General features: G+C 45.3%; 2 protein-coding genes across 3 annotated transcripts; both read right to left on the bottom strand.

Moving 5' to 3' along the window:
• Positions 1–724: 724 nt before the first annotated feature.
• On the bottom strand, positions 725–12,626 carry LOC306961389 (ras-related C3 botulinum toxin substrate 2). Its single transcript, XM_079554112.1, has 8 exons — positions 12,470–12,626; positions 8,322–8,393; positions 3,988–4,105; positions 2,785–2,847; positions 2,554–2,713; positions 1,378–1,511; positions 796–1,300; positions 725–759 (listed from the first exon to the last, which is right to left on the bottom strand). The coding sequence occupies exons 1-6, from the start codon at positions 12,502–12,504 to the stop codon at positions 1,381–1,383; spliced, it is 579 nt and encodes a 192-aa protein (XP_079410238.1). The 5' UTR covers positions 12,505–12,626; the 3' UTR covers positions 725–759; positions 796–1,300; positions 1,378–1,380.
• Positions 12,627–13,476: 850 nt separating this feature from the next.
• On the bottom strand, positions 13,477–25,429 carry ift27 (intraflagellar transport 27 homolog (Chlamydomonas)). Of its 2 annotated transcripts, none has more exons than XM_079554113.1 (7): positions 25,191–25,429; positions 25,013–25,092; positions 19,205–19,264; positions 18,824–18,883; positions 17,957–18,074; positions 17,768–17,877; positions 13,477–13,892 (listed from the first exon to the last, which is right to left on the bottom strand). In XM_079554113.1, the coding sequence occupies exons 1-7, from the start codon at positions 25,222–25,224 to the stop codon at positions 13,791–13,793; spliced, it is 564 nt and encodes a 187-aa protein (XP_079410239.1). In that variant the 5' UTR covers positions 25,225–25,429; the 3' UTR covers positions 13,477–13,790. The 2 variants fall into 2 exon arrangements, with proteins under 2 accessions (XP_079410239.1, XP_079410240.1); XM_079554114.1 differs by having other exon boundaries at positions 25,013–25,129; positions 25,163–25,207.
• Between the last annotated feature and the right edge of the window lie 46 nt (positions 25,430–25,475).

Consider the following 25,475-nt stretch of genomic DNA (forward strand, 5'->3'; position numbering starts at 1 on the left):
TTATGATCAGACTTGCATTTGTTGTTATGATGAGTTTTATTAGGAAAAATGCAAACAGTCATAATGCCAGTTCCATTGCATTACATTGGCTGGCGTAATAAGAAATAACGGACCAAGATGGCGGCGTGCCGTCCGGATTTCGACAATGGAACAAAGCCACTCAGGACATTTCTCCTATATATTCCTATGTGCATATATGGAAAGAAAATAACCTTTTTGCAGTTTTTAGAATTTTATTTCAGTTGCATAGACTTTAGCTACATTTGTTCATGGATTTTCCTCTGTCAAACATTTCAAATAAAAAGAATAAAACAGCATTTCTGTAGTTTTTAACACAACATGACTAATATTTTGTTAACATGGGACAGTGATACAGTGAACCCTGGGAATGAATGGAGCAAAGCTACGGCTAAACAACACGTTTCAATGAAATGAGCTGATCCTGACTGAGACACGAGACTTAGAAGTAATAAACCAATCACAAACGATGAGTCTCACATTGTGCCATTGGATCAATGAAAATGTTGCTCCTGGTTGCTATAGGGGTTAGCCTAGGGTGACCAGATGTCCCACTTTACCCATTTTTTAACCCCTTTGTCCCAGGTCCCAAGGGATTTCTCCCAGTTTTACTCAGTCTTTGTCCCAGTTGTCCCGTTTTTTGGCCAAAATAGTCTCCAAAATAACAGTTTACTTGAAAAAGAATGTTTTTAGCCCATGTGAACATCACACCAAGTTTAATGTAATTAAAAATCTAAAGTCCTCTATGCAGACTGGTGCATGTCATGAGGCGTTAACAGTTTTAACATTCATCGTAGGAAAAGACGCTCATGATTTGAATGCCCTGCGGTATATTCCCGGATTGTGTCCCAGTTTCTAAGTTGGAAAATCTGGTCACCCTAGGTTAGCCTCTCCGGCCAGTCACATGGTGGCCCCCACGTTTGCTACGTCAGCGAGCGCCATGTCCGATCTAGAGTTTCATTACAGATCTTTGAGAGAAGTGCTGTCCTCGCCTCAGATGGAGGAGGAGGCTGCGCTAATGTATGAAAAGTGAAAAGAGAAAGGAGCGGACAAGTGGAGCCGGGGCTGTCCCTTTTGATCAGTCTTTATTGTTCAGCAGAATGGCCCCTTTAAACACAGATTAATACTTTTCCTTTTATCGGCGCTGATATGAATAAATACTTTATACCAAATATATGTCAACGTTTGGCTTTGACCTTAGAGGGAAAAAAAAGAAACAAGCAACTTTATAAGAAAATAATACATTTGTTCTCCCGCTGTCAGCCGCATGGACTCCTCCGGTCTGCAACAGGAAACACAGCAGATTAGACTGGACATGTGTGTGAGTGTTGGGATGTTTGGGGGAGCTGGAGGACGGACCGCTCAGAGCAGGGTACACTTCTTGCCCTTGCTGCGGGCCGGCGGGGGGCACAGCACGGCTCGGATCGCCTCGTCAAACACCGTCTTCAGGCCGCGCTGGGTCAGAGCCGAACACTCCAGGTACTTCACTGCGTCTGTGCACAAACCACCATATACAACGCTCAAGTCCAGAGTGCGCCGCTTCTGACTATGAAATACGCTAAAATATGTTTTCATATATTATTAATCCATTGGTCAGTGTTTCTGTCACAGCAGCCAGTGACATTAAAAACCTCTTAAAGGAACAGGCCACCGTTTTTCCATACTGAAATATGTTCTTACCTTAGCTTAGACAACCTGGACTTTGTGCGTGCGCTCAGTCACGCAAAACGACCAAAGATGTTGTTAGCATTTGGCCTCTCCCAGTGTATTCCTATAGCTCCAAACAAGGGGGAAGCTAGAAGCGACCAAGCTCTTCCACGGGCACAAAGACCAGACAGGTACGGATCAACTCGTCTAAGCTCAGGTAAGAACATATCACAGCATGGAAGAACTGTGGCCTGTTCCTTTAACTCCCGCCTTTACCGAGCCCATTTTCTCCAGCTCTGCTTTACCCAAATCTAAAAGCTTCTGGACTGGAGCTTACAGTGCAACGCCTCGTTTGAAAGCGAAGACCTACAAAACTGTACTGTCCACAGCTGAGCAGAGGCTCCGCCCACTGTCCACAGCTGAGCAGAGGCTCCGCTAACAGGAGCATGAATTCCTGAGCATGTCAAAAAAATAAAGTATGTCTCGAGCCCCTTCCTGTGCAGAGTTATGGATTTTTAAAGAAATAACCAGTTTGCTCACTCTAGCCACTAGGGGGCAGCTTAAACTAATAAAGGAAAGAATTCCACACGTGTCCAGCAGAGGACGCTGATATAATAATAACAGGATTTAAATATAACAATGGGATATAAACAGAATATAATAGCCATGTGGTCAGTCTGCCCCAGGGCGGCTGTGGCTACAATAGTAACTTACTGCCATCGAATGTGGAGTGAATAATAATGACTTCATGTAGCACTTTTAGAAACATGTGACACAGGCTGATGAAGCACAATAAGTGTAAGCTGTTATTTATGAGGCCCCCGCCGTGGGGGCTGAATTTCGGCCCTCGCACCAAACCACTTTGACACCCCTGCTGGAAGGACTCACCGATCTCCTTGGCCAGAGCCAGGCCCTGGGGGTAGGTGATGGGGGCCAGCTTCTTCTCCTTGAGCTTCTCGATGGTGTCCTTCTCGTCCCTCAGATCCAGCTTGGTGCCCACCAGGATGATGGGCGTGGAGGGGCAGTGGTGGCGCACCTCCGGGTACCACTAGGACACAGGACCACAGGACCACGTTAGATTAGCCTCAGACACTGGCCTCGGCTCTGCTGACGCTGTACCTTAGCTCGGACGTTCTCATACGAGGCCGGGCTCACCAGGGAGAAGCAGATGAGGAACACGTCCTGTGGAAGACAGCTGGGTCAGTCAGCTTCACACACAACACATAAGGGAAAAGCAACAGTAATGCAACAAAAAAGTGACCAAAAAGAGACGAAAACACCACAAAAAAACAATATAAATGTGACAAAAACGCAGGTCTATGGTGATAATCTGTTTAAATGTTTTACAAATGTACTAGAATGCGAATAATTGTGCGCTTGGGTCTGACGTAATGTAAGTAATATTAAAGAGACTTGATGCAAGTTAGCCATTTATATACTCACTACTGCCACCTCAGGTCATACGTGCAACTGCAGCTTCTATATTAAGCTTGTGCATGACGGCACTTCAGACCCGAAGTAACACCTTTTTGACAGTGCAGGATTTTAGAGGCAGTTGTGGTGAACAGGTCTGAGCTCAGTCTACACATTAGGACATGGAGGAACATGTAGGAGAGGAAAATACTTCATTTTAACATTTTTAAACTCTGTATAGTCCCCATATATCCCCATATAAATGAATAAATGAATGTCATGAACTGTGTGAAATATGGGGAAGAAAATTGGGAGAGTGGGGTATATTAGTAATAAAAATGGGCAATAGAAAAAATAGGGGAGCTCATTTATTTGAGCTGAATCAACCAAGTTCCTTTAATGCTGTCCCTGGACCAACAGCATCAAAACTTGGATCTAAAGACAGAAGATTCTTTTCTGTTCCTGCTTTTGATACTTTAATTTTTTTTTACATACCAGTAGAACCTAACCCTTTTTCCGGTTTAAAGGGACTATAACTTATTTTAAACTTTTTTAGTCATAATGCGACGAAAAAGGCACAAAAAAGGTAAACCCCTTTTCGTCACATATTGACTCTTTGGGTTGACCATACACAACATCAACGAATCATAATATGGTGCAAATGTCATGCATCAGGCGGATTTTTTCACCCTTTAATGGGGCAAAAATAATTTGACCTTACAATAATTTAAAAAAAAAATCAAGGATATCCAGCCCTTACAGGAGGAGGAGGAACATGACTGTTTACTCTCACTAATTTCACTCTCTCCTCACTCTGCCATCTTACAGACTATCACTTTAAAGTAACCAACCCCTCCATATGGAACAGTGTGGACATTGGGCGTTTGGAGTTGTGTGTGTGGGTGTCACCGTCTGTGGGTAGGACAGGGGCCGCAGCCTGTCGTAGTCCTCCTGTCCCGCCGTATCCCAGAGTCCCAGGTTCACCGGCTTGCTGTCCACCATCACATTGGCAGAGTAGTTATCGAACCTGCACAGAGTCCGGGCTCGTTATCACACATCGGGCGCTTAATCTTCAACTATTCTTTACAAACACGTGTATCTGGGATCAGGGGTGACTCCTCTAAAATCCTCTCCGAGAAGATGAAGTGGGTACATTCTTCCCAAGCACGGGGGGCTAGCTTGGCTCCTAGGATGCTTCAGGCTCAGATGTACTTCAAGTTTTTTTTTTAGGATTTCTTGTAGGTTTTTGGAATGGAAAGTTACTGTATCAAACCATGGAGACTATTCAATCAGCTGAGGAAAAACAATTGCTCCACCCAAGCATCCACTGGTTCACTGAAAGGTCAAATCCGTATGAACATAACTTTTATTTTTACATAAAACGTTGCATAGTGCATCTTTCAGAAAATATTTTCCTTGTGGTTGATTCGGTCTTCCCTTCGTGACAACGTGGTCTGAGATTGGATTGATATAAAACTTTGGAGATGTGATTGGCTGTTTGCAAAGTTCCAGATGGTCCTGCTTTTGAACAGAAACAAAAGGCAGGAGTGGACGGGTGGCCAGGAAAGAGTGTGACAGTAGAGGGCGCAGAGGGTGATGATGATGGGTGTGACAGTAGAGGGCGCAGAGGATGATGATGATGGATGTGACAGTAGAGGGCGCAGAGGATGATGATGATGGATGTGACAGTAGAGGGCGCAGAGGGTGATGATGATGGGTGTGACAGTAGAGGGCGCAGAGGGTGATGATGATGGGTGTGACAGTAGAGGGCGCAGAGGGTGATGATGATGGGTGTGACAGTAGAGGGCGCAGAGGGTGATGATGATGGGTGTGACAGTAGAGGGCGCAGAGGGTGATGATGATGGGTGTGACAGTAGAGGGCGCAGAGGGTGATGATGATGGGTGTGACAGTAGAGGGCGCAGAGGGTGATGATGATGGGTGTGACAGTAGAGGGCGCAGAGGGTGATGATGATGGGTGTGACAGTAGAGGGCGCAGAGGGTGATGATGATGGGTGTGACAGTAGAGGGCGCAGAGGGTGATGATGATGGGTGTGACAGTAGAGGGCGCAGAGGGTGATGATGATGGGTGTGACAGTAGAGGGTGCAGAGGATGATGATGATGGGTGTGACAGTAGAGGGCGCAGAGGATGATGATGATGGGTGTGACAGTAGAGGGCGCAGAGGATGATGATGATGGATGTGACAGTAGAGGGCGCAGAGGGTGATGATGATGGGTGTGACAGTAGAGGGTGCAGAGGATGATGATGATGGGTGTGACAGTAGAGGGCGCAGAGGATGATGATGATGGGTGTGACAGTAGAGGGCGCAGAGGATGATGATGATGGGTGTGACAGTAGAGGGCGCAGAGGGTGATGATGATGGGTGTGACAGTAGAGGGTGCAGAGGATGATGATGATGGGTGTGACAGTAGAGGGCGCAAAGGATGATGATGATGGGTGTGACAGTAGAGGGCGCAGAGGATGATGATGATGGGTGTGACAGTAGAGGGTGCAGAGGATGATGATGATGGGTGTGACAGTAGAGGGCGCAGAGGATGATGATGATGGGTGTGACAGTAGAGGGCGCAGAGGATGATGATGATGGGTGTGACAGTAGAGGGTGCAGAGGATGATGATGATGGGTGTGACAGTAGAGGGTGCAGTGGGTGATGATGATGGGTGTGACAGTAGAGGGTGCAGAGGATGATGATGATGGGTGTGACAGTAGAGGGCGCAGAGGATGATGATGATGGGTGTGACAGTAGAGGGCGCAGAGGATGATGATGATGGATGTGACAGTAGAGGGCGCAGAGGGTGATGATGATGGGTGTGACAGTAGAGGGTGCAGAGGATGATGATGATGGGTGTAACAGTAGAGGGCGCAGAGGATGATGATGATGGGTGTGACAGTAGAGGGCGCAGAGGATGATGATGATGGGTGTGACAGTAGAGGGCGCAGAGGGTGATGATGATGGGTGTGACAGTAGAGGGTGCAGAGGATGATGATGATGGGTGTGACAGTAGAGGGCGCAGAGGATGATGATGATGGGTGTGACAGTAGAGGGTGCAGAGGATGATGATGATGGGTGTGACAGTAGAGGGTGCAGTGGGTGATGATGATGGGTGTGACAGTAGAGGGTGCAGAGGATGATGATGATGGGTGTGACAGTAGAGGGTGCAGAGGGTGATGATGATGGGTGTGACAGTAGAGGGTGCAGAGGATGATGATGATGGGTTTGACAGTAGAGGGTGCAGAGGATGATGATGATGGGTGTGACAGTAGAGGGTGCAGAGGATGATGATGATGGGTGTGACAGTAGAGGGTGCAGAGGAGAATGATGGGTGTGACAGTAGAGGGTGCAGAGGAGAATGATGATGGGTGTGACAGTAGAGGGTGCAGAGGATGATGATGATGGGTGTGACAGTAGAGGGTGCAGAGGATGATGATGATGGGTGTGACAGTAGAGGGCGCAAAGGATGATGATGATGGGTGTGACAGTAGAGGGCGCAGAGGATGATGATGATGGGTGTGACAGTAGAGGGTGCAGAGGATGATGATGATGGGTGTGACAGTAGAGGGCGCAAAGGATGATGATGATGGGTGTGACAGTAGAGGGCGCAGAGGATGATGATGATGGGTGTGACAGTAGAGGGTGCAGAGGATGATGATGATGGGTGTGACAGTAGAGGGCGCAGAGGGTGATGATGATGGGTGTGACAGTAGAGGGCGCAGAGGGTGATGATGATGGGTGTGACAGTAGAGGGTGCAGAGGATGATGATGATGGGTGTGACAGTAGAGGGCGCAGAGGATGATGATGATGGGTGTGACAGTAGAGGGCGCAGAGGATGATGATGATGGGTGTGACAGTAGAGGGCGCAGAGGATGATGATGATGGGTGTGACAGTAGAGGGTGCAGAGGATGATGATGATGGGTGTGACAGTAGAGGGTGCAGAGGATGATGATGATGGGTGTGACAGTAGAGGGTGCAGAGGATGATGATGATGGGTGTGACAGTAGAGGGTGCAGAGGATGATGATGATGATGGGTGTGACAGTAGAGGGTGCAGAGGATGATGATGATGGGTGTGACAGTAGAGGGTGCAGAGGAGGATGATGATGATGGGTGTGACGGTAGAGGGTGCAGAGGATGATGATGATGGGTGTGACAGTAGAGGGTGCAGAGAATGATGATGATGATGGGTGTCACAGTAGAGGGTGCAGAGAATGATGATGGGTGTGACAGTAGAGGGTGCAGAGGATGATGATGGATGTGACAGTAGAGGGTGCAGAGAATGATGATGATGGGTGTGACAGTAGAGGGTGCAGAGGGTGATGATGGGTATGACAGTAGAGGGTGCAGATGAGAATGATGATGGGTGTGACAGTAGAGGGTGCAGAGGATGATGATGATGGGTGTGACAGTAGAGGGTGCAGAGGATGATGATGATGGGTGTGACAGTAGAGGGAGCAGAGGATGATGATGGGTGTGACAGTAGAGGGTGCAGAGGATGATGATGATGATGGGTGTGACAGTAGAGGGTACAGAGGATGATGATTATGGGTGTGACAGTAGAGGGTGCAGAGGATGATGATGATGGGTGTGACAGTAGAGGGTGCAGAGGATGATGATGGGTGTGACAGTAGAGGGCGCAGAGGATGATGATGATGATGGGTGTGACAGTAGAGGGTACAGAGGATGATGATTATGGGTGTGACAGTAGAGGGTGCAGAGGATGATGATGATGGGTGTGACAGTAGAGGGTGCAGAGGATGATGATGATGGGTGTGACAGTAGAGGGTGCAGAGAGTGTCGGGTGCTCTGTGTGATGATGTCATCAGGCCGCACTGCTCAGTTTACTTGCGCAGGTGTGAGGGCTGGCCAGCAGGGGGCAGGTGTAAAAAAAAGAGATCTCTCCTTAATCGAGGCATACTTGAAATCATTTGGACTTATCTTACTGTTCAGAAAACAGAAAATATTCAGCATAGTTTTTTAAATTAATAAATATATAAATAAAATGTTTAAAGGCAACAAAGAATCGTTTGAATAATCATGATTTTAATTATGACAAAAATAATTGTGATAATTATTTTTTCAATAACAAGCAGCCCTAGTAGAGGGTGTAGAGGATGATGATGATGATGATGATGATGATGGGTGTGACAGTAGAGGGTGCAGAGGATGATGATGATGGGTGTGACAGTAGAGGGTGCAGAGATTGTCGGGTGCAGAGGATGACTCACACAGTGGGGATGTACTCCCCGGGGAAGGCGTTGGTGGTGTAGCTGATGAGGAGGCAGGTCTTACCCACGGCTCTGGAACACGAGAAGAAACAGGAAGTACATTCAGACTGTATTTCATTCATTGGGTTAGGGTATGGGGTTAGGGTATGGGGTTAGGGTATGGGGTTAGGTCATGGGGTTCGGTTATGGGGTTAGGTCATGGGGTTTGGTTATGGGGTTAGGTTATGGGGTTAGGTTATGGGGTTTGGTTGTGGGGTTTGGTTGTGGGGTTAGGTCAAGGGGTTAGGTTATGGGGTTAGGTTATGGGGTTTGGTTGTGGGGTTAGGTAATTACTAATGGGGTTAGGTTATGGGGCAGACACAGAGACAGGCCTGGATCACCGCCTCAACCATGGTGTCAGATCTTTCTTTCAGTCAATTTGACAACAAAATAACCCCCGGTGAGAGCCAGTGAGTCAGCCACACAAGGGACAGCTTTCAGCGCTGAAAAAGATCCGTCAGTTTTTCATTCATTGTGGCACAAGATTTCATTCACACCCTTTTTTTCAAAGCCACACATCAGCCCCGTTGTCATTTTTGATCATTTATACCAAAGGTGTGCCTGTTGTTATGAGATATCCAGCTGATGGATTTTTTTTTTTTTAAAGAGCCAGTCTCATGAACGGCTCTTTGAAATGAATTTCGACCAATGGGCTTTATGCATAAGCGTGTCACGTGACTCCGAGTGGATCCTCAGGAGGCCCTGCTCTTCCTGTCCCGTTACTTCCCTTTGAGATCTAGATCCAGATTCCACGTCAGGCACCACCACGCTTCTGTCACTTCTCTCTCCCCCCCTGTCCTTTCACCCAATGCTGAATAAAATGTGCTCAACAAATGCTAAGGATTACATTAATGTGTTCATGACAACCAACCCCTAAGCCACCAGAGACGACCGGCCCCAGCTGACCGTCTGCAGCTTTTAGCTTGATATTAGACATACTAAATGTCTAAATACTGTTGAAAAATTGGCCAAACATCCCAAAAAAGACAAATGTCTGCTTCATTTCAATGTCTTTTGTGTGAATGGAAGCATGAGGATCAAGAGATTAAACTTAATGTTCAATAACGACATGAAGTCACAGCACCCCCTAGTGTAGCTATAACAAATAATGTGACAACCAGCCCCAATGTTCTTGTTCATATCCCTGACATGCTGATGTGCTGCAACAGAATAAGGAGAGACCAACAGAAAACATAAGGAAATGGACCGTGACAGTGTGCCCCGGGGGCACAGGGCAGGGCTTGGGGTTGGTCGTCACTATTGATTTTAATGGAGTTTTTGATGTTTACATAAAAATGTTATAAACCTTTGTAACTTATTTTGCCTTTTGGGATAAAAGGACAACATAAGTTTAAAACCAGTCACAAAGCAACGCCAGATGTGTTCAGAACACTAACTGCGTGAAACGCCCCAAACATAAAAGCTTATGTTCAAATACACTGATCAAAACATATTCATAATATTACACAAAAGAATAAACATTTCCCACCATTTATGCCCCACGTGACAACTAGCCCCTCAGTCGGTATGACAACTAACCCCTCAGTCGGTATGACAACTAACCCCTCAGTCTGTATGACAACTAACCCCTCAGTCTGTATGACAACTAACCCCTCAGTCGGTATGACAACTAACCCCTCAGTCTGTATGACAACTAACCCCTCAGTCTGTATGACAACTAACCCCTCAGTCTGTATAACAACTAACCCCTCAGTCTGTATAACAACTAACCCCTGTGTACGCTTTACCAACAATGTAAGCCCTCAGGCTACTTGTTGAATTGGCACACCTCGCTAGAGATAGGACTCTTCACAACAATTCTCATAATTCTGCACAATTATTACCTCAAAAAACATTTTATTGTGGGAATTAGCTCGTTTTAAAGGAACCGGCCGCCATTTTTCCATACTGAGATATGTTCTTACCTGAGCTTAGATGAGTTTATGTGTACCTGTCTGGTCTTTGTGCGTGCCCTCAGTCCCGCACAAAGACCAAAGATGTTGTTAGCATTTGGCCTCTCCCAGTGTATTCCTATGGCTCCAAACGGGGTGAAGCTAGAAGCGACCACGCTCTTCCACGGGCACAAAGACCAGACAGGTACGCATCAACTCGTCCAGGCTCAGGTAAGAACAGATCTCAGTATGGAAGAACGGTGGCCTGTTCCTTTAAGGTTCCAAGCCTAAATAAAGGTGTTTAATTAAAGGGGCTTGGGTTAAAAGTCACTACAGTTTCACTGCACACAGCGCCCTCTAGTATGGCTATAAAAAGCAATGTGACATTTTACCCTTTGTGACAAATCCTCTCTATTTAAGGAGTATAAACTGTCAGCTATACATTACTATGGAGTGTAGTGAATCATACTGGTGATAATATGAAGTTAAACAAAATGAGGATGGACTTTGATCTAAGATTTTTCTATGCTGTATTCCTGAAACAGAGCCTGTTTGTAGTTGTTGATTGGCCCAAGGGCACAGCTAACGGGGATCCTAATAAACAAATACATTATGTCTATGGCTCAGACAAACAGTGCTGAATGATCCTGGCTGGTATAAAGAGTCTTAGTAATTAGAGGCGCGGTTCAATGAAGACAGGAATACTTGGCTGCGGAGAAAGGGTTGGTTGAGGCGTGACACCCAGAAAATAAAATATGACCTCCAATCAGAAGGTCTGTCAGAAAATGTCTGTGCAAGTCAATCTGCAGGAGGTTCTGCAGCGTTGTCTCTCTTTCCCCGAAAACCTGAGGCTAACTCTAGTGAACAGAGAGCACGACAGAACTCTTGGCACCGCGTTGAAATAAATCTGTCAGAAGTTTAAACGTGTCCCCAGGCAACGCAGAACGCAGCACTCAGTGACTCACGCCGACCGCCTTTACTGCAGCGCCTTCATGCAAACGCCCCGGCATGGCCTTTCACACGGCTTTACACATGAACATCAACAGCCATCTTTGAACTTTTGTCTAATGATGGATATATCCATACAGTGTAAAAATACTTTAGCACTGTACTCAGACACAATAATGAATACTTGCCTTAAAATGTGTTTTCTCACTTTGTCAAATCAGAGTATTGTAGATTGAATACTTTGAATATGGCGTATAATGGATAATGTATTGTATAATATGTTTTAAATCTTTACTTCATTTTAGGAAGAAAAACAGGTCATCATTTTCTTGATAAAAAAGTGCAATTTAAAGCTAAAATGTAATGATTGAGTTTGATTGATTTTAGGAAAGTTACTGTATTCTAAATACTCTCAAATAAAAGTGTAACTGTACCAGAATACAGTTACTTAAAATGAGTACTAAATACATATATTTAGTCACTCCACAGTTTACTGTACATCTTTATAAATGAGTCCAGCCTTGTCGTGTTTTTGGTATTAAAATACCAATGTATCAGATTTTTCTCTTTTTGAAGTAAAATGTGTGTTTACTTTACTTAAATTAGAATGTGGCTAATCAGACACAAATCACAAAATGGCCGCCATATTAGCCACGGCAAGGCTGGCTATTTCCTGTCGAGAGTTTAATTCTATGTCTGTACTTGTAGACTTTGCAAAGTAATTAAGATCATTCAAAGTGTGATTCAGTTGGCCGGTGACTGATTCTGCAGGTCCCTGAAGTAAAGTGCAACATTTGAGTGGCTCACATATTCACACGGGCGCTCACACGAGCACGGGCGCTCACACGGGCGCTCACACGGGCGCTCACACGGGCGCTCCTCTGACTGCAGCGCTCAGCTCAGACCGCACACTTCCTGCTGCTGCTGTCAACACTCAAACAGAGACACTTCTTCTTTTGCATTTCCTCATAAAGTCAGCCAGGCCTGTCCGACCGCAAAAACAGCTTTTTCCGATCCACGAAACAACTTTAAAACAAGCTCTGAAAGAATCTCCTTTCCATCTGCTCAGAAAGAAAAACGTGTCCGTTCTTGAAGCAGCTGGAGTGGGTCTTCACATTTCCCAGCGTGTCGCAGCCTGCTCGCAGCCTGCTCGCCCTCGGCCCATATCAGCGCTCCGGTTAAAGGTGCACACTTTGTACGGGCTCGGTCTGTCCCCGCCGCTCCAGGGGAGAGGACGGGGGTGTCAAAGTAAGTGTGGAGTAAACTCACCCGTCGCCCACCACCACACACTTGATGGCCTGCATGCTGCTCTGTTGCTGTTTCCCGGGCGCGCGCTGACAGGGTGATGGGTGCTCGCAGTCGGGTGCTCTCTCCGGGATGGGGTGGAGGGGTGGAGGGTAAGGTGCTCCTCCCTCTCTCGCCGGCTGCCACTGTCTTCCTCATTTCTGCACTCATCTCAGTTTCCGCTTGAACAAGTATTTCATAAGGTGACAGTCGGCTCTCGACAGAAGAATGTGCCGATGGGAGAAGTTCTCAAAAGTACTCAAAACTTCTCAAAAGTACTCAAAAGTTTTCAAAAGTACTCAAAAGTACTCTAAAGTAGGGCTGGACAAAAATCTATTTGATTTAAATGAAAAAGTGTTGAAAAGGTGAATTATGCAACTTTTTATGTGGGAAATAAAGTTGATATTAGTGTGACTGACTCTGCTGTGCCTTTGTTGTCACATGTCTGTAACGTTAGTTCTGTGGGTATCTGCTGACATGTGGTTAAAGCTGCATTATGCAACTTTTTATGGGGGGGAAAAAAGTTCACATTAGTATTTGACCTTTTTGTGACCCTGCGGCTGTTTGGGTGGCACATTGCGCATTTACTTTCCATCCTGGTGGCCTAGGATGCTCCAGGACCAATTGTTTTCAGGGTTCCTGGTCGGCTTTCATCGGTGTCCATGGTGACGTATACACTCCATCTAGAAAACCTACCGAAAACCTTAAAAACCTGAAATAAAATTGGTCCTGGAGCAAAGGCAGCAAGCTGGGTCAGTGACACATCAAATATGCACTAGAACACTTTTTCGCATAAAAAAGTTGCATCATGCACCTTTAAATGCTTTGTTTCCGTCTGACAAGCTGCAGAAAATGTGTTTAAGAATATCTGATGGTAAAAGTACCTAACAGTGTGCAACAGCCCCACCTAGAGTTTACCTAAAGTATCGCCGTCAGGGATTCCATACAGACACGTGGGTATTTTGGATATTATTTTAATTCAGAAATGGTTTAGCTAAATACAAAAAACACAATAAATCGTTTTAGGAGTGTGTGGTATTGATACTGTCAAATAAATGATGTATTTTGTAGCGTGTAGCTAGGGTGACCACCTCAGACTGTTCAAAAAGGAAGACAATTTGTTGTGGACATGGAGTACCAGAGGAAGTAATATCAAACTAACTGATAAGGCTGTGTTTCAATTGTGATGCTAACTGTGTGGTAGGACTAGCAATAGTTGGATTGTTTGGCATATCCAGCCCATTCAGAGGCAGGTCTACATGGCTGTGCAGTAGAACCCGCCGCGGGACCGGTGGTCACCCTACCTTCAGCTGCTCAGGCTCTGGGTCTTCTCACAGCTCTGTCTGTAGAGCGACAGAAAGGTCTGGGCCAAACTCAGCAGAGGGGCCATGCAGGTGTCCAGCTCCTTCTGCAACACACAACACAAAGGTTCATGGAGCCACTTACCCCCATTCATGCTCTGTTCAATGTGCTCTGGAAACAGCAGCGTTTTCTCTTCTGGTCATATTTCTGCTTAATGTGCACTGTGAACGGAATCCTGCTCAGAAAGGTGCATTACAACTTAACATTTGACCTTGTAGTGACCCAAGTTGTAAGGGTGGCCAGGGTGGCCTCTACAACGCTCCAGGGTCAATTGTGTTTTAGGGTTTCTGGATGGAATGTAACAATGGATGCTTTCATAAATGACTCATCTCTTTGCGTCGCATTCTCAGTTACAGTGCCTCTCGTAAGTATTCATACACCTTGAACTTTTGCACATTTTGTCATGTTTACAACCCTAAACATAGAGATTTTATTTGGATTTTTTTACTGAACGTTCACACACAAGTAACAGACAACTGTGAAGTGAAAGCAAAATGATACATGATTCTGTTATTTTTCAAAAAATAGAAAAGTGAAAAGTGGGGCGTGCATAAGTATTCATACAGCATGAATGAATACTTTGTGGAACCCCCTTTTGCTCTAATAACGGCACAAGTCTTTTGGGGTTTGACTCTACAAGATTTGCACATGTAGAGACTGACATTTTAGCCCATTCATCTTTAAAAAACAACTCAAGCTCTGTCACATTAGAAGGAGAGCGTTTGTGAACAGCAGTTTTCAGATTATTCCACAGATTTTCAATAGGATTTAGGTCAGGACTTTGACTGGGCCATTCTAACACATTAATATGTTTTTATTGAACCATTCCATTGTAGATTTATCTTTGTGCTCCGGGTCATTGTCCTGCTGGAAGGTGAATCTCCACCCCAGCCTCAGTTCTCTTGCTGACTCCAGCAGGTTTTCCTCCAAAATGTTTCTGTATTTGGCTCCATCCATCTTCCCAACTATTCTTACAGTCTCCCCAGCCCCACAGCATGATGCCCCCCCCGTATATTTGACACTGGGGATGGTGCACTCAGGACGATGAGCAGTGTTAGGTTTGCTCCATACATAACGTTTTGCATTTGGGCCAAAAAGTTACATTTTTCTCTCATCTGACCAAAGCTCCTTCTTCCACATGGAGCTGTGTCCTCCATATGACTTCTAGCAAACTTCAAACGGGATTTCTTATGGCCTCCTTTCAATAATGGCTTTCTTCTTCCACTCGTCCATGAAGGCCAGATTTGTGTAGAGTACGACTTATAGTTGTCCCATGTACAGATTCCCCCAGCTCAGCGGCAGGACTTCAGCTCCTCCAGAGTTATCTTGGGGCACTTGGTTGCATTTCTTACCAGTGCTCTCCTTGTTCAGTTTGTTAGTTTACGTGAACAGCCGTGTCTTGGTAAGTTCTCAGTGGTGCTTTACTCTTTCCATTTCTGAATGATGGATTGAACAGTAGTTGCTCCGGGAGATGTTTAAATCTTGGGAAATCTTTGTATAACTTAATGCTGCTTTAAACTTCTCCACAGCTTTATCCCTGACCTCTCTGGTGCTCCTTGGCCTTCATGATGTTGTTTAGTGACCAATACACTCCGACCACAGCTCTAAGGGCCTAAAAGAACAGCTGAAATTATACTGAGAGTAGATTACACACAGGTGGCCTCTATTTAACCGTTAGGCCAATGTGTGAACATTCTGGAGTCATTAGGAATGTTATAAAGGCAATTTAATGCACTCAGAAAATGCTGTATGAATACTTATGCACGCCCCACTTTTCACTTTTCTATTTTTTTAAAAATAACAGAATCATGTATCATTTCGCTTTCACTTCACAGTTGTCTGTTACTTGTGTGTGAACGTTCAGTAAAAAAATCAAAATAAAATCTTTATGTTTAGGGTTGTCAACATGACAAAATGTGCAAAAGTTCAAGGTGTATGAATACTTACGAGAGGCACTGTATTTCAGGAATAAGCTGCTGTTGACTTGTCAGTGCTGCTAACTGTAGGGCTCGTGCTATTAATGGCATGATTGGTCATGTAATTGCAAAAGGATAACTTCAAAGACGTACATGCACATTCTATAGCTGTGTGTGTGCCTGGGTATGGAAACTTGAACACATGAAGTTTTGATCCTCTTGTGGCTGCGTACAGAAGCTGCAGTGGCTGTGCATGTGTCTGGTTATGGATATTATCACGTTAAGACCTTCAAAACAGCGAGATAACTTTGTCCCACAGAAGCAGAGGGAACTGCCTCACCCCCGACACACCCCTCACCTGCCCTCGCACCATGTCAGTGTTTGAACAGTCAGCGGCTCACACAGTCAGAGTTTAGCATTATGACAGAAGTTTACAGAAGAAGCATCTGAGCGGCCATCTTTTTCCTCCTTTACTGTTACGTGCACCAGCAGGAGCCGGCTGTGAGGCAGGAAATGAAAACTCAGCACTGCAAACTTTGTTCTAAATAAAAGTATTATGTTCTAAATGCCAACAAACACAGATGTAGATTGCACATAAAATGAATGAGATTTCCGCGCCTCATTGAATCCATCATAAGGTGTGCAGGGGAGGAGGGGCTGGGTGTGAGGGAAAGCCTGGGGAGTGGAGAGGGGGCAGAGCAGGTTAGGTTAGGTTAGGTTCATTTATTTGTACCCGTGGGTAAATTCGTTTTGCAATTCTGAGAACTAGTCGACACATTAAAACAAAAACAACTGAAATTTAAGCCACTTGACAGTAACAAAGATAAAAAAAAAAACCCTGTCAGGGGCAATTTGATCCCGACTTGTTCATAAAGGAAAGGGCAGCGGGAACAAAGCTTTTCTTAAAACGGTTTGTGTGGCTCATTGGCATCAAAAACCGACGCCCAGACGGAAGCAATCGAAACTCTGAGTGCAAAGGATGCTCAGTGTCTTTTGCGATGCTTCGTGCCGTCCTCTCTAACTGTCTATCATGCAGAAAGTCCAAACTGGTCTGAGGCCGATGACTTTACATGACCACTTGACAAGCTGATTCAAGGCGTTTTTGTTTCTAACAGAAGAGCTCCTGTACCAGGCGACCAGGCAAAAAGCTAGGGTCGCTTCGATGAATGCCCGATAGAAAAGTGTCATCACAGTTTTATCTACATGAAAGAAGGACAGTTTCCGAAGACAATACAGTCGCCGGTGACCCTTTTTACAAACAGCAGCACAGTTTTCATTAAAATTCAGTTTGCAATCAATAATTGTTCCAAGATACTTGTAGGACTCCACACACTCCACTTGTTGTGCCTTTATATATGTTACAACATGTGGGAGAGCGCTCTTCCTAAAGTCGATGATCATATCTTTTGTTTTTGCAACGTTCAAGAGAAGATAAGACTCATCACACCATTTGACAAAATCCTCAACAACTGGGCCATGCTGACTTTCATTTTTGTGAAGTAGACTTACAATAACTGAGTCATCTGCGTGTTTTAAGATGATTCTGTTTTCATGGTCACTCTGACACATGCTAGTGTACAATATAAACAACAGGGGTGAGAGAACAGAACCTTGGGGTGAGCCTGTCGAAACAGTGCACTGATCAGAGAGTTCACCATTGACTCTCACTCTTTGACTTCAGGGTTCACGACTGACACCTACTGACAATACAAACGAAAAAGACTTGGCTGAGGGCAGCTTCAAGTGTTCGAGCAAAACGGCTCATTTTCAACCCTTGTCCATTGGTGGCTTGAGAACACATTTTAGAACCAGAGGTTCTGTTTGACTCTGTCTGACTTTTATTTTGCCGGACACTTTGGCCGGCGAGGTTGTAAACTATCGGCCATGAACATGTAACCTCAGCTTAGAACACATTAAGAATTGCCTTCACCAAATAAATTCACCAATAATAGATTTTGTAAGGCCATGTTGTCAGTGGTAAACATGTTCAAACCCTGTTACTCACTGCAGATGTTTCGAAGTACTCCAAGCCATTGGCCTGGGCCCATTCTCGCGCCGCCTCGGACTGCACGGCCCTCCGCTCCGACAGGTCGCACTTGTTGCCCACTAGGACACCTACGATCCGTGGAGGAACACAGAACCTTCTTCAGATGATGGACAGTGAGACAGCCCGTAGACCATGATGGACATTCACCTGACACTGTGCCGTCCAGACTGTGGGCCTGCACCTTCTCCAGCCAGCGAGGACAGCTGAGGAAGGACTGCTCACTGCTCAGGTCAAACACCAGGCACAGCAGCCAGGGCCCGGTCCACTGAAGAGCAAAGGATCCCACACTCAGACACCGCACACACACCGGGAACCAGATGTTTACATGCACTTTACAAAAAGCATGCAGACATGAAGCCACAATTAACTTCTTTTTTAATTAGAATTGAAAAAAAAAATCTATTTGCTAAATGTCAGAAGAATGAGAAATGTTTTTGTTACTTTTTACAAAGTCAGACGTTTGCATACACTAAGATTAATATACCTTTAAACAATTTGGGAAACAATGATGGAAATGACCAGTCATCATGCAGGTCAGAAAGAAGGCGGGTTCTGTTTGCCCCATTTTTCAATTTTTTTCCCCTAATTTTTGCCCCAATTTTTTTCCACTAATTTTTTTCTCGTTTTCAATACTGATATAAAATAATTCTTTTCCATTTCTTTCCATATTTTCCCCCTCACTTTATGCCCCCTTTTCCCCCAAAACAATTCCTTATTATTTCTACAATTTTTCCCAATTTTCCCCCAAATGATTCCTCATTTTTCCCACACATTTGTTGACATTGGAGATGAACCTGACATAGTAAATTTGTAGATCTTCCACACATTATTGTTCTGTTTTTCAGGTTGTAGATGACTGGTATTGGAAAAAAAAAACATATAGTTCAGGTATTGGTATCGAAAACCAAGTATTGTTAAAGTACCGAATCGAAGCACCCATCCCTGTACTGTTGCAGAACAGAAGCGATGCCCAATGTGAGCCGCGGACATAAACTTCGTGAAGTTGGACCTCACCATTTTCTCACAGGCCTCAGCCAGCAGCTCCTTCCCCGGACAGTCCACCAGGTACAGTTCCTGAGGGGGGGCAGTGCAAACCAGAAGGAAGTGATCATTTTGTGGACTCAGATATTTCGTCCTAATTTCAGTCACTGTCTTTTTTTGTGAAACTTAAAACACTAGCTTCCCTCTGCTCTCACAACAACATCCCCTCTTTCGTTGCTCCGACAGACTCCGAACTTTCCAGTCTTGGAATTTACAATATATTGAACAGTTTTTTCCAGAGGGATTTTTCTATATAGGATTATTGCCTGATTTAAATCCAGCTTTGAATCCCAATACGTTTTCCCCGTCATATTTATGTCCCCGATCCTCCTGCCGCGGCTCGCCTGAACTCACCACACTGTCTCCAGTCTGTGGGAGGGTGACACATTTGGTGAAGAGCTCCACACCAGCCGTCTGCAACACAAGTAGAGAATGTGTTATGGAATGTTTGCAAATATTAGGAAATCAAATATGCACAGATTTGTTTGCATTGGTGGCATTAAAAAAAATTGTATTTGAGCATTTAAATGGCATTAAAAAGCATAAAATTAGACTTGCTGCTGTTGAAAAAATTGGGAGGCTGGAGTGCTACTTGGATGTAAAAAAGTTGTACAAATTTGGTCTTTTGGGTGCTCTTCAGTGCAGGGATCCGTTTCAGCAAAAAATCAAACAAACTGAGGCCGTTCAAAAGTAGAGATAATAAAAAGCCTTTATTTAAACATGGCTAGATAAGATCGCGTTTCGGCTCTAGGCCTTCCTGCCTCTGTACAGCTATAAGCTCACAGCATTGGTCACATGTCCCAAGTGGGTTGGTTTATAGAATACAATACATTAAAATATGTAAAATACACTATTCTGTACATTCTTTACAAAACCATAAAGAGAAATGTGAATAATTATTAAATCCATACATTTTACAAAAATACCGACAAATCTAATTCTCCACTGAGGCCAGGGTACTCCATAGCTTTAAGGGTATAAATCCAAAAGCATTTCCTTTGAAGGACTTTTTTTCGTCTGTCCCCTCCTCTGATAGTCTCTTGTATTTGCTCTAAGCCACAAAGCTTCGCACCTAACTTTGCTGACTTGTACATGGGTTTCTGGGAAGAAAAATGTGTGTATTCTGAACTAAATAGATTTCGTGATAACATTTTGTGGTGGGGCCGATATATTGATGACGTGCTTCTATTGTGGTCAGGGTCTGAGCAAGAGCTGCTGGAATTTCATTCTTTTTTGAATAGCACTAATAATCATCTAAAACTCAGCGTAGACTACTCGTCAACAGAAATTAACTTTCTTGATTTAAACATTTTGAAAGACCCTGATGGAAATCTACATAGCACAATTTTTCGGAAATCCTCTGACCGGAATACTATCTTAAAAGCTGATGGTTTCCACCCTCCATGGCTACTAGAGAATATTCCTTTTGGTCAGTTCCAACGGCTAAGGCGCATCTGTGACATTGATTCGAATTTTAAAATAAATGCTCAGGATATGAGATTTAAAGAGAGAAAATGTTCCAACCGTAATGTGTCTTCGGCCTAAAACAGAGCTAAAAGCTCCAATAGAGAAGACTTACTGATTCAAAAAACAAAACAAAATGACAACAGAAACCAAGTGTTTTTTGTGACAGAACACAGTACAGAAGTTAACAAAATGAAACAGATAATCAAACAAAATTGGAGCATTTTAAGAAGTGACAGCACACTGAGAGATGCTCTCCCAGAGACCCCCGCTATTAGTTTTAGGAAAGCCCCGACTCTTGGTCATCAGCTGGTTCACAGTCATCTTTCACCAATAAAACAAAAGACATGGCTCAGCACTAAAGCTGGTTGCTATCGATGTGGTAATTGTTCTTTTTGTGAAAATATACAAAGAACTAACATCTTCAAGGATATAACATCAGGTCAGACTTACAACATTAAAACTATCATCAACTGCAACACTACCTATGTTGTATATGGACTTGAATGTCCCTGCGGTCAATTTTATGTTGGCAGAACAAAACGCAACCTGAAAAACAGACTAGCAGAACACAAACAAGCAATAAGAACTAGCAACCCCCTGTATCCGATGGCCATGCATTATAAAGATGTCCACCATGGGAATTGCAAAAGCCTTAAAATTTGTGGCTTAGAGCAAATACAAGAGACTATCAGAGGAGGGGACAGATAAAAAAAACTCCTTCAAAGGGAATCCTTTTGGATTTATACCCTTAAAGCCAGGCCTCAGTGGAGAATTAGATTTGTCGGTATTTTTGTAAAATGTATGGATTTAATAATTATTCACATTTCTCTTTATGGTTTTGTAAAGAATGTACAGAATAGTGTATTTTACATATTTTAATGTTTTGTATTCTAAAAACCAGGTGACAAGGAACACACCCACCTTGGACCAACCCACTTGGGACATGTGACCAATGCTGTGAGCTTATAGCTGTACAGAGGCAGGAAGGCCTAGAGCCGAAACACGTTGGCAATTTGATCTTATCTAGCCATGTTTAAATAAAGGCTTTCCTGATGAATGTTCTGAGACATCATAAATCCAACAACACGCAGCTGGAGATCTCCCCACCAAGTCAGGAAGCTTCATCAGGGCTCGGACAGGTGACTGTGTCAAGTGCACGTGTGTGGTTACCATAGTAACGATGCAGTGATGTCACCAATATCCTCTTGGGGCATCTTTGGCACAGCTCAGTGGCTGCGCAGGTCCAGACTAAGGGCTGTCTTTGGTTTTATTCAGAAATTTACTATATCAAATATCATAATTTCCAGAAAAAAAGCCTCTGAAAATGTGATTTTGTTTCACGGGGACTGGCCCAGTAAAGTCCCAGTAACCAGCAACAGCCCAGTAAAGCCCCAGTAACAGCCCATTAAAGGCCCAGTAAAGTCCCAGTAAAGTTCCAGTAATGTCCCAGTAACGGCCCAGCCCAGTAAAGGCCCAGCAACAGCCCATTAAAGGCCCAGAGTAAAGTCCAAGTAAAGTTCCAGTAAAGGCCCAGTAACGGCCCAGCAACGACCCAGTAACGGCCCAGTAAAGTCCCAATAACAGCCCATTAAAGGCCCAGTAACAGCCCAGTCAAGCCCCAGTAACAGCCCATTAACGGCCCAGTAACAGCCCATTAAAGTCCCAGTAAAGTTCCAGTAACGGCCCGGTAACAGCCCAGTAACGGCCCAGTAACAGCCCAGTAACGGCCCAGTAAAGCCTCAATAACAGCCCATGAAAGTCCCAGTAACGGCCCAGTAAAGTCCCAGTAACAGCCCAGTAAAGTCCCAGTAACAGCCCATTAAAGTCCCAATAACAGCAGAGTAAAGTCCCAGTAACAGCCCAGTGAAGTCTCAGTAAAGTCCCAGTAATGGCCCAGTAAAGTCCCAGTAACAGCCCATTAACGTCCCAATAACAGCCAAGTAAAGTCCCAGTAAAGTCCCAGTAACAGCCCAGTAAAGTCCCAGTAATGTCCCAGTAACAGCCCAGTAGTGTCCCAGTAATGTCCCAGTAACAGCCCAGTAAAGTCCCAGTAATGTCCCAGTAAAGTCCCAGTAATGTCCCAGTAAAGTCCCAGTAATGTCCCAGGAACGTCCCAGAAACAGCCCAGTAAAGTCCCAGTTATGTCCCAGTAATGTCCCAGTAACAAACCATCAAAGGCCCAGTAACAGCCCAGTCAAGCCCCAGTAACAGCCCATTAAAGGCCCAGTAATAGCCCATTAAAGGCCCAGTAACAGCCCATTGAAGTCCCAGTAACGGCCCAGTAAAGTCCCAATAACAGCCCATTAAAGGCCCAGTAACAGCCCATTGGGGCCCAGTAACAGCCCATTAAAGTCCCAGAAACAGCCCAGTATTGTCCCAGTAATGTCCCAGTAACAGCCCAGTAAAGTCCCAGAAACAGCCCAGTATTGTCCCAGTAAAGTCCCAGTAACAGCCCGGTAACAGCCCGGTAACGGCCCAGTAACGGCCCAGTAACGGCCCAGTAAAGCCTTAATAACAGCCCATGAAAGTCCCAGTAAAGTCCCAGTAAAGTCCCAGTAACAGCCAATTAAAGTCCCAATAACGGCCCAGTAATGTCCCAGTAACAGCCCAGTAAAGTCCCAGTAACAGCCCAGTAAAGGCCTAGTAAAGTCCCAGTAATGGCCCAGTAAAGTCCAAGTAACAGCCCAGTAAAGGCCCAGTAAAGTCCAAGTAACAGCCCAGTAAAGGCCCAGTAACGGCCCAGTAAAGGCCCAGTAACAGCCCAGTTAAGGCCCAGTAACGGCCTGGTAATAGCCCAGTAAAGTCCCAGTAACGGCCCAGTAAAGGCCTGGTAACAGCCCAGTAAAGTCCCAGTAACAGCCCATTAAAGTCCCAATAACAGCCAAGTAAAGTCCCAGTGACGTCCCAGTAACGGCCCAGTAAAGTCCCAGTAACAGCCAAGTAAAGTCCCAGTAATGTCCCAGTAAAGTCCCAGTAACAGCCCAGTAGTGTCCCAGTAACAGCCCAGTAAAGTCCAAGTAACAGCCCAGTAAAGGCCCAGTAAAGTCCCAGTAACGGCCCAGTAAAGGCCCAGTAAAGTCCCAGTAACGGCCCAGTAAAGGCCCAGTAAAGGCCCAGTAACAGCCCAGTAAAGTCCCAGTAAAGTCCCAGTAACGGCCCAGTAAAGGCCTGGTAACAGCCCATTAAAGGCCCAGTAACAGCCCGTTTAAGTCCCAGTAAAGTTCCAGTAACGGCCCAGTAACAGCCCAGTAACGGCCCAGAAAAGCCTCAATAACAGCCCATGAAAGTCCCAGTAACGGCCCAGTAAAGTCCCAGTAACAGCCCAGTAAAGTCCCAATAACTGCCCAGTTAAGTCCCAGTAAAGTCCCAGTAACAGCCAATTAAAGTCCCAATAACGGCCCAGTAATGTCCCAGTAACAGCCCAGTAAAGTCCCAGTAAAGTCCCAGTAACGGCCCAGTAAAGGCCTAGTAAAGTCCCAGTAAAGTCCCAGTAACAGCCCAGTAAAGTCCCAGTAAAGTCCCAGTAACGGCCCAGTAAAGTCCCAGTAATGTCCCAGTAAAGTCCCAGTAACAGCCTGGTAAAGTCCCAGTAAAGTCAAAGTAACAGCCCAGTAAAGTCCCAGTAAAGTCCCAGTAAAGTCCCAGTAACGGCCCAGTAAAGTCCCAGTAATGTCCCAGTAAAGTCCCAGTAACAGCCTGGTAAAGTCCCAGTAAAGTCCCAGTAAAGTCCAAGTAACAGCCCAGTAAAGTCCCAGTAAAGTCCCAGTAAAGTCCAAGTAACAGCCCAGTAAAGTCCCAGTAATGTCCCAGTAAAGTCCCAGTAAAGTCCAAGTAACAGCCCAGTAAAGTCCCAGTAATGTCCCAGTAAAGTCCCAGTAAAGTCCAAGTAACAGCCCAGTAAAGTCCCAGTAAAGTCCCAGTAAAGTCCCAGTAATGTCCCAGTAAAGTCCAAGTAACAGCCCAGTAAAGTCCCAGTAAAGTCCCAGTAATGTCACAGTAATGTCCCAGTAATGTCCCAGTAACAGCCTGGTAAAGTCCCAGTAAAGTCCCAGTAACGGCCAAGTAAAGGCCTAGTAATGTCCCAGTAATGTCCCAGTAAAGTCCCAGTAATGTCCCAGTAACAGCCTGGTAAAGTCCCAGTAAAGTCCCAGTAAAGTCCACGTAACAGCCCAGTTAAGTCCCAGTAAAGTCCCAGTAAAGTCCAAGTAACAGCCCAGTAAAGTCCCAGTAACGGCCCTGTAAAGGCCTAGTAATGTCCCAGTAATGTCCCAGTAACAGCCTGGTAAAGTCCCAGTAAAGTCCCAGTAAAGTCCAAGTAACGGCCCAGTAAAGGCCTAGTAATGTCCCAGTAATGTCCCAGTAACAGCCTGGTAAAGTCCCAGTAATGTCCCAGTAATGTCCCAGTAAAGTCCAAGTAACCGCCCATTAAAGTCCCAGAAGAGCCACATACTGTAGCAAGAAAGTCCCAGGTTCGGTTCCTGGACCCTTTCTGTCCACAGTCAAATATTCTCTGTGTGTCAGTGTAGGTTCCTCTGGGTGCTTTGCCATCAAGCCAAAACATGCACATTAGTCTCCTCCTCCGGCTAGACTCGAGGAACCTTGAGATTGGTACCTGGACGTTGCAGCTGCTCAAAGCTCCTGTGAAGTTAAGGACAAGGGGACAGTCATGAGGGTGAAGGAGCAGGAGGAGCTCACCATGCTGTAGTTCCTCTGGAAGAGTGAGCCCTCGCTCTGAAACATGTGGCCCAGGGCGCTTTTCCCCACGGCCGCCTCTCCTGCAAACACACATCTCACTGTGGTCCAGCCAGGGTACTCCCATGGAACTCCCATGGTACACCGGGGCACAGAGCTAACTGTTGAAGCTAACACTCACCCACGAGCAGGCACCTGGTCCGCAGCTTCACCATGTCCCTGGCCACACTGAGGGGATCTTCGGGGCTCTGGGACAGTCTGCTGACCCGCTCTGAGCACAGGCGCTGAGGAGGAAGAGGTGACCAGGCAACGGACACAAGCGGCCCCAGCTACGCGCCTCCTGATTGGTCAGTTCACCTCTGCGTACGCCCAAGCATCCGCGCTGCTGATTGGTTAGGCCAGCTGAAATCAAGACCGCGCGCTCGTGCTGCTGTTTCTGGTTTTCCTTCAGGAGCGGAACATCAGT

Source organism: Gobius niger (genome assembly GCF_951799975.1).
Source record: "Gobius niger genome assembly, chromosome: 3".
Taxonomy (NCBI): domain Eukaryota; kingdom Metazoa; phylum Chordata; class Actinopteri; order Gobiiformes; family Gobiidae; genus Gobius; species Gobius niger.

What these genes read in the sequence shown, in the direction of transcription:
- LOC306961389 (XM_079554112.1), bottom strand. Translation starts at nt 12,504, where the DNA reads ATGCAGGCCATCAAGTGTGTGGTGGTGGGCGACGG. An exon ending in GGGGAGTACATCCCCACTGT is followed by an intron (nt 4,106 to 8,321) that starts GTGAGTCATCCT and finishes GACTCTGTGCAG; the next exon opens with GTTCGATAACTACTCTGCCA. An exon ending in ATGAGAACGTCCGAGCTAAG is followed by an intron (nt 2,714 to 2,784) that starts GTACAGCGTCAG and finishes CCTGTGTCCTAG; the next exon opens with TGGTACCCGGAGGTGCGCCA.
- ift27 (XM_079554113.1), bottom strand. Translation starts at nt 25,224, where the DNA reads ATGGTGAAGCTGCGGACCAGGTGCCTGCTCGTGG. An exon ending in GACCAGGTGCCTGCTCGTGG is followed by an intron (nt 25,093 to 25,190) that starts GTGAGTGTTAGC and finishes GTGTGTTTGCAG; the next exon opens with GAGAGGCGGCCGTGGGGAAA. An exon ending in TCTGGACGGCACAGTGTCAG is followed by an intron (nt 17,878 to 17,956) that starts GTGAATGTCCAT and finishes CACGGATCGTAG; the next exon opens with GTGTCCTAGTGGGCAACAAG.